The following is a 12575-nucleotide window of genomic DNA, read 5'->3' on the forward strand; positions in this document are numbered from 1 at the left end:
GCCTCCTGATGCACCATTCAGCCTTCTCACGCCTAACTCCATCCAGCTGGCACCCCCTGAAGCATTCCTTCCAGCCACACACCTCCAAGCACTCACCAGCGTGTTGCTCCTGCCGCCACCTGTCTCCCATGTTTCCTTCAGCTGCTGTTTGTCACGCCTAAAGCCAAGGCCATCAGCAAAGCAGCCCCAACGTGGGCCAACCTCCTCAGTAAAGGCCCAAGTGCTGCCTTCCACCACCGAAGCCACCTTTGGACCAGCAAGCAGCCACAACCCAACACAGCCACCATATGGCCAAGAATCACATTTTTCTTCCCAATGTTATTTTTTTCCTTTCACCAAAATATCAATTCACTCTTCCTTATTTTTCTTACCTAAATAAACATTCCTAATTTTTTTTTTACCCTAGCTTTTCACTAATCTTTTACCCAACCAAACATTTCATATTTCCAATACTCTTACACTTACTCTATTTATCCTACCACTTCCCAACACAATTAAATTAATCAATTTATTTATTTTAATTTGATTAATTTAATCTCCATATTTTGCCTATAAATAGAGTCTTATAAGACCATTTGGAGAGCTCTTCTTCTTCATCTTTTCAACCTCTTCTACACTCCATATTTTTCTCTTTTCTCTTCACTATTTTCTCTACCATTTTCATCTTTTGAAGAGCATGTCAAGTATGTTATTTTGTAATTTTTATATAGTTATGCGCTTCTAATCTTTTTCAAAGGTTATTAAGATGATGATGAAGCAAAATGTAACTAGATAGTATTTTTTTTTTTGTATGTTGATTTCTCATTTGTACAATATTGTTTATGGATTTTTCTATCAAAGATATGCATTTTTCATCTATTATTGAGTGTTAAAGCATATTACACTTAGTTCTTCATTATGCAAAAATATGATATTCTTTGATTAAATGTTTTTCATTAAATTGTTCACATCTAATTCTTAGAGCATAAGTATCATATTTTGCCTAAACATAATCTCTTTGATTTCTTGTAGTTTCATTAGGTTGTAACACAACTAATGCTTAGAAATTATATCTTTTATAAGTGAAGAAAAATCCTACCTTTTTTTAAAGTAACTTGTGCTTGAATAGAAAATGTATTTTGAAAAAAATATAGTGTGATTTATTTCAACTATATCTAAACTTGGGAATCAATATACTTACAAATACTATTGAACTTGCATTTTGTGGATTATAATATCTTAATAATCTTATTTTACATATCTCATTTGAAAACCATTTTTCTATTTAATCTTAAATCTTTTTATTACTTGTCTTTTATTTTTCTAAAACAAAATCTCATCAAATATTTGGAACTAGGTTAGAATATTATTGCTTTGTTTGAAATAGTTTCTTTTGATGTTAGTCAACTCCCATGGGTTCGACCTCGTACTTACACGAACATTATATTCCGAAACGATTCGTGCACTTGCGAGTTTAAATATTAAAACACCCTCTTTAGTGGCAGCACGAAGAATGTTCTCTCGAAGGCTCTTGTCAAAACCTTGGGTTTACCAACGTCCCCGCATCCGCGACCTTACAAGATTGGCTGGATAAAGCGTGGCATTGAATCCAAAGTTACTGAGTTGTGTCGTTTTTCCTTTTCTATTGGGAAATCTTATCACGATGAGGTCTCTTGTGATGTTATTGAAATGGATGCTTTTCATATTATCTTGGGTCGCCTGTGGCTTTTTGATAGGGATGTTACTCATAAAGGATGTGATAACACTTACTTCTTTCAATGGAAAGGCAACAAGGTTGTGTTGCTTCCTTACCTTCCCACTTCGACACTTTCGGTCTCTACTCTAATTGTTGATGCCTTACTCACGACTAATGTTTTTTACTTTTGTCTATTCTATTAAGCAATGATCTTGTGTGGTAGCTTTGATCATGAAAGACTCTGCTGCCCCATCACTGTCTTTACCCTGTTGTGTCCACTCGACTCCAACAATATCCTACTATTGCTCCTGACGATTTACCTGAAAGTTTGCCCCCAACACGTGATATTCAACACCAGATTGACCTCCAACCTAGTGCCACACTCCCTAATTTGCCTCATTATCGTCTTTCTTTCAAGGAGCATGAATTGTTGTAAAGTTTGGTTGACGATCTCCTATCCAAGAACCTCGTTCGCCCAAGTCTCAGTCCTTGTGTTGTGCCTACCTTGGTGGTCCCCGAAAAGGATGGTTCATGGTGCATTTATGTCGACAGTCGCACCATTAATAAGATCATCATCAACTATCGATTTCCCATACCGCGTCTCGAAGATATGTTAGACAAATTGGCTGGTTCTCAGTTCTATTCATGGTTGGATCTTCGCAGTGGTTACCACCAAATTCGGATAAGACTGGGGGATGAATAGAAAACTGCTTTTAAGAGTCGTGAGGGGCTCTATGAATGGCTAGTGATGCCATTTGGTCTTAGTAATTCCCCAAGCACGTTTATGAGATTGATGAAGGAAGTATTAAAGCCTTTTATTGGTAAATGAGTTGTGGTATACTTTGATGATATCTTGATTTTCAGTAAAAGTGAGCATGATCACCTTACTCATTTATCTTAGGCTTTCTCTGTCTTGCAAGCCAATCAACTCTACCTTAATCTCAAGAAATGCAATTCGTGATTGGCCCACCCCTGCCAATGTCCACGAGCTTCGCAGCTTCCATGGCTTGGCTACTTTTTACCAGCGGTTCATTTGAAACTTTAGCTCTCTTGTTGCCCCTTTAACTGATTGTTTAAAGGCTGGGAAATTTCAATGGGGTGACACTCAAGAGTGTTGCTTTGCTTTAATTAAACATAAGCTTTGCCATGCCCCTGTCTTGGCTCTTCCTGACTTCACCAAAGCCTTTGAAGTTGAGACTGATGCATCCATGATTGACCTAGGTCCTGTCCTCTCACAAGATGGTCGTCTTGTGGAATATTTTAGTGAAAAATTAAATGAAGTTCGGCAGCGTTGGTCCACTTATGAACAAGAGTTATTTGCTGTCATTCGCGCTCTTCAACCTTGGGAGCCTTACCTACTCCATCAAGAATTTATTTTGCATTGTGATCATCAGCCACTTCAATTCCTTAGTTCCCAAGAGTCCTTGAATCGGATGCATGCTCGTTGGATACTTTTTATTTAGAAATTTACATATGTGTTTAAACATAGAACAGGACAACAAAACAAGGTTGTTGATGCCCTTAGCCGTCGATCTTATTTGCTATCCACCCTCCATACAGAAATCATTGGATTTGAAGTCTTGCCTTCCTTATATGCAGATGATGAAGACTTTGCTCAGATTTGGTCTCATTGCAAAGATGGTGCTGTCTAAATGAGTTCCATGTCCAAGGCGGTTATCTTTTTCATGGTAACCAAATTTGCATCCCTCACACTTCTTTGTGTGATCAATTAATCCATGAGCTTCACGCCAGTGGGCTAGCGGCACGTCCTGGTCATGATCGTACTCGTACCTTGCTTGAAGATAGATTTTATTGGCCTCATCTTCGTAAACACTTTCAGCAGTTTGTCGAGCGTTGCGGTGTTTGCCAAACTGCCAAAGGCCATCATCAAAATACTGGCCTTTACCTCCCATTGCCGATTCTTGAACACATTTGGGAAGATTTGTCTATGGATTTTGTTCTCGGCCTCCCTCGCACCACTCGACATGTTGATTCTGTCTTTGTTATTGTTGATCGATTTTCCAAAATGGCTCATTTTCTGCCGTGTAAGAAAGCTGCATATGCCAGCTATGTTGCTCAACTTTTCTTTCGTGAAATCGTTCGCTTACATGGCATTCCGAAATCCATCACTTCTGACCGTGATGTTAAGTTCATGAGCCATTTTTGGCGCATTTTTTGGCAGCGTCTTGATACTACACTGAACTTTAGCACTGCCCACCATCCCCAAACAGATGGCTAGACCGAGGTCGTCAATCGCACTCTTGGCGATATGATCTGATGCATCGCCGGTGAAAAATCGAAACAATGGGATATTTCCCTCCCGCAAGCTGAATTCGCTTATAATTGCTTGCCTAATCACTCCACAGGTTTGGCTCCTTTTCATGTTGTCTACACTAAGGCTCCTAATCTTTCAGTGGACCTAGTTGCTATTCCTAACGTTAAAAGCAAGTCTGCTCTTGAGCTTGCTGATTTTGTTGTCGCCATTCACAACCAAGTTAAGCTTAAACTTGAAGAGTCTGCTGCCTCTTACAAACGTGCTGCCGACAAACATCGTCGGTTCAAAGCTTTCAATGAGGGTGACCTTGTTATGGTCCATCTCCGGAAGGAACGTTTTCCTGTTGGTACATACAACAAATTGCAGGCTAAGAAAGTCGATCCATGTCGTATTCTCCACAAAGTCAATGATAATGCATATGTTGTTGAGCTTCCTTCTCACCTCCAAATTCCCAACACTTTTAATGTCGCAGATTTGTTTGAGCTCCACCCTCCTGACGATGCATCAACCACCACTCTGAACTCGAAGTCGAGTTCTTCTCAAGCAGGGTAGGAGAATGACGCAGCAGCTTAATTGTGATGTACCAATTTAATTGTCCATGCATAATATATAATCCTCCGTTGTTGTATACTTATGTTTTGGCATATGTATCTTTTATGTCCTTTATGATCATTTCCTCAAGCTACTTTTGGTGCATTGTCGTTTAGCACCCTTTTTGAATTGTAATCAAAACTTGTTGTTTTATATGTGGTTAAAAGCATCTTAACATTGAATGATATAACCTACCGCAATTAATATCATTTCTACGTTTATTGTGTTTACTCTGGAGCATGACCAGCTCCCTTCAATTCAATAGAGTTCTTCTCATCAAGATATCTTTTTGTTTACTGAGTTTTTTGGAAACTATAAATATATTGAGAAATAAGAGCTAGAAAGAAAGGCTAAGAAATGAACAAGATCACATTTTTTATGTGGTTGGGGCGTTAATGAGTCTTAGTCCACGAGTCACTAGTATTAGGCTTTAGAGAGTTTAACAATGGAGGTTTTCTGCAAGTTCAGCGACGTTTATGCATACAAGAGAAAATCAAGGATCCTCGCTACAGTGCACGAATGACCATATTTATAGGTAGTTATGTGACTTGGGCCGGAATAATTCGGGCCCAATAAGGATATAATTATAAGTGCTCGCTAACGAAGCCATAATACAAAGGTGTAACATGATTATAAGTCGTTAATCTAGGCCCATTGGGCCAACTTGAGGGTAGTAGAGCCTTACAACTACCCTTTGTATGTTGGCATGGATTGATTCGCGTGGGCTACCAAGGGGATCCTGGGGACAGGATCTATCAGAGTAGTGGCAGTACCATTTCCTAGGAACATTGTACGTTCTTTACGTACCCCATTCTGCAGGTTAGTTAGGGAGACCAGCTGCCGGATTTCTCGGGGACATATCAACTGTAGGAAGGACTAGGCTTTATCTACCAGGATACCTAATCCGGGTTCATTTACCGATGCCCAGGTTCATTTACCAGGGCGGACATCGCAATACAATAATAGATCGGACATCCTAATGGCGGACCAGAGCATTAGCGATGGACCTGGAGACTTCGCCTGGATCTCACTCGATGGGATCTGTCTCCTGGAATGGATTGTCCACCACCATAATCTAAATCCCAGAGGATAGAGATTGGGTGTGCCCGGGAAGGCAGTTCGGGCCTGCATCTCAATTTCAGCCCCTTACTATGCTCGTGCTACTCGCTAGTTATTGGGCTCGGCATGGTCCGAGGCGATAGGGTTCGATTGCTCATTGTTCGTTGGGCCCTGGTTGGGTCTAGGCCTCTCCCGAGAGTCCATGTAACCCATCTGGCCATGCCACATGTCCAAGGTGGAAAATGTGGATAACATCTTTTGACTTCCAACTTTCCATCTCTTATATATATATATATATATATATATATGGGTGCACTCTTAATTATTACTACTTATGGATAGTTACTTTAATATTAACCATTGGATTAAGATCAATGATCCATATTTATAGTTGTTAATTAATATTTCTAAAATAAAATTTTGATTTTCCAAATTTTTGGAAGGTTTACCTGATGAAAAAAATGTATTTATTATGAAAATATAATATTGTAAACTTTTCATTTTTCAAATACATTTCAATTTCTAAATATAGCTAGCGTTTATCATTGGATGGAAACAACATTAATTATGACAAAAAAACTAAATTCGAAATTAATGTAGAAAAAAATTATTTAGTTGTTGATGACTTGCTTTACCAAGTCACTATATTATCAAATCATTATAATTGTTAGTACTCATTTATAGATAATAACTATTAAGAAGTCTTTCATATAAATATATAAATATATATATATATATAAAACCATCTTCAACGCACAATTTAAATATTGTGCTAAATTTGTCACAAAAAAATAAATAAATTTATATTTAGTTCAACATTTGCATTTGTGCTATAATACAAAATAGCAATTTAAGATTTAAATCGGTATAAAAGCAAACTAGCATTAATGACCATTATAATTAAACATGTGTATTAAAGTCTATCATTAATGATTAATACAATTATATAATTAAAAACATACCCTTGTTGTTGTGCCCAACTTTACAAGATACATGTAATATCTTATGTTAAATTTGAGATAATTTTAACACACTTTTTAGCACAACATTAGTGCTAAAATATAGCATTACATCATAAATTTGATACTTGATTAGAGATACTCTAAGAAATGATTATTTCTCATCTCTCATATTCATAGAGATTTTGGAGTTTTTTTTTTTTGAGCAAAAGATTTTGGAGTTGTTGAATTTTTTAAGAGTAAACATATAAAAACACGTAATTTGCACACACTTAATTTGAAAACATACTCTACAATAATAATATTAGATACACACTTAATTTGCATGGATAATTATATTTGGGATTACATATGTATTAAGATATAGTATAACAATATTATGATTTCTAATTACACTATTGCACAAATTTTATATTTGATTTTAATAAATATTATGAGATTTCAATTTTTATTATCATTTTAATATTTATGGTAACGTAATTGAATGTGAGAATTTTTTTCCTATAGTTTATTTGATTTTAATATTTACTCCTTTAAGAAAGGATAAAAGAATATTAAATGAAAAGATATTTACCCTCATTTTTAGGCTCAGACATCAGTCTACAATCTTCTGTCTTATTTTCTTCCACAAAAAATTGAAACCCCATATTTAAATATATTTTAAGAAATTTTAATAAACTAATTGGTTTTCGAAATGTACATAGTTTCCTATGAATACTATAAAATCTAATTGTTTGCATCCAAATATATTAAAACACTATAAACTACGCAGAATAAGTTTACTGTAATAAACTAAACCAAATCCTTTACTTTTTCATTTTTTTAAAAAATTTTGTTATATCGACTCATTTGGTATACTTTTATATTTATTTTATATTAGGTGTATTATTATTTTCATATGCTTAATTATAAATAAAATAAAATATATCATTGTGTTTTTGGAATACATTACTTTTGAAATATCATGTGGCTGAAATTATTATCAAACATAACAAACTAGTTTATTTTATATTGTTTTAAAAAAAATGCATTAAATAGTTAAAAAAACAACAATGTTTAATTTATACATCAAACATAACCAATTAGTTTGTTATTTAGTTTAATATATGCATCAAGCTAATTGGTTATGCATCAAACATAACTAATTAGTTTATTATTTGGTTGTCTAGTTGCATTAAACAATTAGAAAAAACAAGGTTTAATTTACGTGGAATGGTTATCATAATAAGTTATTATATTTATTTCAGATGCATTCACTGTTTCTTTTTTTTTTTTTTTATAACCACTACAATTTTGTTTGTGTTTATTATATCTAACATTACTAATTAGCTTATTTCATAATGCTATTTTGACTTATTTGGGTATATTTTTTGTTTAATTTAAATTATTTATATAATTTTTGTTCATTTGTTTTGAAGTTAAAAAAAATTAAATATACCAATATGTTTATTGAATACATTAATTTTACAATAACACGCGGCTGAAGATACCAAGTAAATCTATAAAAAATAATTTACTTTATAATGTTATGTCTTAAAAAAATCATAAATGAATAAACAAACATTTATATAAAGTTTTATGTGTTTCATTACATAACCAAAATACAACAAAATTTATTTTTTATGAGGAAATATTTTAATAATAAATATTTTGGTTTATTATTTTGGTCTATTTGAAATGTACGGGCATACATGCTTAAAATGGAATATAAATGTGTATTTAATGCACATGGGTTTAATTCCTTAATTAATTAATGAACTGAAGTTAATATCAAATATTTAAAACATTTATAAGGAAATAACCACATATTATATAATTAATACAGTATATATTTTTGTTATTTTGAGATCTATTTTGTATTATTAGTATAATATGACTCTAGGAATTAATTTAGTATATCTCATTATAACATAATATCCTAATAAAAAAAGTCATTTAAAATATTTTATTATGGCCTTTTCAAAATAATAAAAAAAAAAAACTCAACAGTTAGAATCTCCTTAATAAGCAATTTATCAAACATTAATATAAAGTTATCAACACTTTTTTAAACAATACGAGACTCAAGTATACATAACATATACAAGCCAAGCCATTAATGTGGCCATTTCATTTTTTTTCTTTTTTTGAAGGGAATTAGTATGGCCATTTCTAGAAAATAAATCAGGCCAAAAATTCTTTTAAAACAATAAATCAGGCCAGAAAGGCAGAAAGGACAAAAGAAGGTACATGTCACGCGTTAAATAAAGAACATTTCCCATCATATTAAGGATATTTATTTCCTAAGGTAATAAAAATAAGATAATGTCAAGATTAACTCGCCTTAATGAGAAAGGAACAACCGACGTGGTCCTTGCTTGTTTAGCTCCTTTATTGAGTTCAACGACTCGAGAGCCAAGCCCCTCAACTACCAAACGAAAGTAACTTCTCTCTCAGTCAGATAGTGACTGGTTCATGGTAATTATATAATGGTAATTACATGGTTGGCGGCTTACTTGGGTTTACTTTTCTAACCCTTCCACGAACATTCCGTGAAGATTCATTTTACTATGATGGTCAGACCTCTCTTATTTTCCAATCCATGCTTGGGAAAAAGATCAACTTTAATCATTCATGACTGTTTTTCTTTTCTGTTTTGTCTTTAAATATACATGTATATATAACCTCTTTTAGGTTTTTAGTCCATACTAGTTTGTTGGGGTTCTCTTATTGCTGTGAGTTTCTTATCCTTAATTGACTGTACATTAGTTTCAGTTGTTGTATTTGTTTCTATTACGCAAATATCTCTATCTTTATGAGTTTCTGCTAAAATTGTTTTATTTGCTAGAGATTTTTTTTTAATGTATGTTATAATTTTGAGATAGATGGTCTTGTTTTATGGATACCCTTTTGGATGATTTTGCTGTTTCAATGAACGGTTTTAATTACAACCCCAAATCATTTTCATTTTATTCGAATCAAAGTTATGTAAGAGATGCTATAAAGCATGGTGGAGTTTTACAACCTTGTGATTATTCAAATGGTCTTCACCAACACCATTCTTGTGAGTCAAGTCAGAATTCAAGCACTTGTTCTGAGGTAGATTCTCCAGGCTACAGTGACTCCTTTACTGCTACGCTCAAGTTCATAAGTGAGATGCTCATGGAGGAAGAAGACCTGGAGCGAAAGTCCTTGACGTTGCAGGACCCTTTGGCCCTCCAAGCTGCGGAGAAGTCATTTTATGATGTGCTTGGCCAGAATTATCCCCCATCTTCTGATAAAGGTGAATATGTATCTTCTAAGCCCTTTCCCTCTTCTGTCAAAACTTCTTTTGATACCCGTTTGGTTCAAGGTCCAATTTTTGGTGGTGTTCAATCTGTTGCCCGTTTTAGGGGAAACACTACTGGTAAACCAACAAGTTCATTCTCTCAAAAGGGCAAAACCCAGATGATTGATTTGGATAAAGATGGGGTCCGTTTACAAAGGGGGAAGACGAATCATCAGAGTGGATACGATGATGTTAACAGTGAAGAAGTTAGGAGCAGCAAACATGTCGCTGTGAAGGGTGATGATTTTGAGCCAACAGAAATGTTAGATAGAGTGTTACTCTATCATGGTGAAAATGAAGATGAATTGGCACAGAAATTGCAGCAGCAGCAGCATGGTAAGCAGGGAAAAAGGTCAGGTAAAATGAAGCGTTCGAAGAAACAAGATAAAGACAAAGGGGATATGGTGGATTTGTGGACTTTGCTTACTCAATGCGCCCAAGCTGTAGCAAGCTATGACCAAAGAACTGCAACAGACTTGTTCAAGCAGATAAGGCAGCATTCTTCTCCTGATGGAGATGCAACACAGAGATTAGCTCATTACTTTGCCAATGGCCTTGAGGCGCGGTTGGCTGGCACTAGGGCAGTGTCGTATTCACCCCTTGTAAGCAATGAGATGTCAGTGGTTGATATCTTGAGAGGTCACCAGCTTTACATTACGGCCTGCCCCTTCTTGAGGATGTCATATTGTTTTGCTAACCGAACGATTATGAACCTAGCAAAGAATGCGAAAACCATTCACATCATTGATTTTGGTATTCAATATGGTTTCCAATGGCCTGGTCTTATCCAACGTCTCTCACAGACACCTGGGGGGCCTCCTAAGCTTCGAATGACTGGAATTGAGCTTCCCCAGCCTGGTTTTCGGCCTACAGAGAGGGTTGAAGAGACAAAGCGTCGGTTAGAAAATTACTGCAAGAGATTTAATGTCCCTTCTGAATACAACATGATTGCTAAGAAATGGGAAACAATCTGCTATGAGGATCTCAAAATCAACAAAGATGAGCTTGTTGTTGTCAATTGTTTGCACCGCTTAAAGCACATACTAGATGAAACAGTGGTGATAAACAATCCTAGAGACACTGTCCTAAAGCTGATAAGGAGAATTAACCCTGACATTTTCATCCATGGTGTTTCTAATGGAACATATAATGCGCCTTTCTTTTTGACCCGGTTCAGAGAGGCACTATTGCACTTTTCTTCACTGTTTGATATGTTTGATTCAACAGTGCCCCGCGAAGAAAGATTCAGGATGGAGTTTGAGAAAGCAATATATGGAAGGGATATAAAGAATATCGTAGCATGTGAGGGCACAGAAAGGGTCGAGCGACCTGAGTCCTACAAGCAGTGGCAAGTTCGGAATGTCAGGGCCGGCTTCAAGCAGACTCCACTTGACCAGGAAATTTTTGAAGCAGTGAAGAAGAAAGTACAATTGAGTTACCACAAGGACTTTATTGTCGAACAACTTGGCGAGTGGTTGCTACAAGGATGGAAAGGACGTCGAATCTTCGCCATTTCCTGCTGGAAACCTGTCTAGCAAGCTAGGATCCTATACACATGTTCTTTACTGCCTAAAAATAGGCTCTAGATCAAAGTAGTGATTATCAAAATGCTGGCTTGTTCTTTCATGTATGACTATTCAATTTATTTATTTTAGTGTTTGTTTTGCAAAGCTAGTTTGACATATTATTCCATGTTTGCACAAGTTAATTGTTGTGAAAATTCCAATGCCGGACAAGGAATAATAATGATAAATAAAGATGGTTACCACAATGGCTGTTTACCAATTACCAATAATTAATGTTTATTTTTATTTAACTTATAATTTATGAAGAGAATAATTAAAACTAAGAAAACTGAAATTAATCCTAGCAAATTCAAGAAACAACTTTAAAAAGATAATTCAATGGAGATAAAATTAAGGCATTTAACTTCATCTTCTATCCACTCTAATATTTCATTAATACAATTCCTACTATTCTTCTTCCAATTGTGATAGTGGATTAACAAAAACAATTTATATTTATGTATATATATATATATATAAATATCAACCTATATGCAAACTTTCTACATCTTTATAATAAATTCAAACGAATAACAGGTATTAAGAATAGAATTCTTAAAAGTTACTCAAACCATCTCGTCCAATATCAAAATTTATGTTTATTCAAAGCATAAGTAAGTCTCACTTCTCAAATTTCGAATTAAAATCATATTGAACATGTAATACATGACCAATCAATCACAAACATTAAGCATAAACTTGAATAAGTCACAATATAGAAGAAAAAATCATAGAAATTGCATTAAATCAATAAAGAGTCTCAAGAGACTTCATTGAAGCCCTAGAAAATAAAATTAGTTCATACTCATAAAGGAAACCATAAACAACATATTAGAACTCATAGAAAGAGAATAAAATAGTAGAAGAAGTCTAAAATAATCTAAAACATTCTTTTCATAGTAATAAAGTTGTGAAAATAATTTTCTAGATGCTTCCACTTGTACTTGTGATGTTCCAAAATATCTTCATTTGAATTTCAAATATCGTATTTCTAGAATGCATAATCTTGTAGCTCAAATATCACCAAGTAAACATCTAAATTTGACTTTTATTGTGAAACTAGATTTTCACTATTACAAAAAAGGCCTTTTAGGACTCGCGGGGTGCGAGTCCTCTATTTGAGAGCCTTAAAAACTGAGGTTTT

At 34.6% G+C, this 12575-nt stretch overlaps 1 protein-coding gene across 1 annotated transcript; it reads left to right on the top strand.

The window, feature by feature from the left end:
* The first annotated feature begins 9070 nt into the window (after positions 1-9070).
* On the top strand, positions 9071-11637 carry LOC133791107 (scarecrow-like protein 30). Its single transcript, XM_062229003.1, has one exon. The coding sequence runs from the start codon at positions 9437-9439 to the stop codon at positions 11399-11401; it is 1965 nt and encodes a 654-aa protein (XP_062084987.1). The 5' UTR covers positions 9071-9436; the 3' UTR covers positions 11402-11637.
* Positions 11638-12575: the final 938 nt, after the last annotated feature.

Source organism: Humulus lupulus, chromosome 7 (assembly GCF_963169125.1).
Source record: "Humulus lupulus chromosome 7, drHumLupu1.1, whole genome shotgun sequence".
Lineage (NCBI taxonomy): Eukaryota > Viridiplantae > Streptophyta > Magnoliopsida > Rosales > Cannabaceae > Humulus > Humulus lupulus.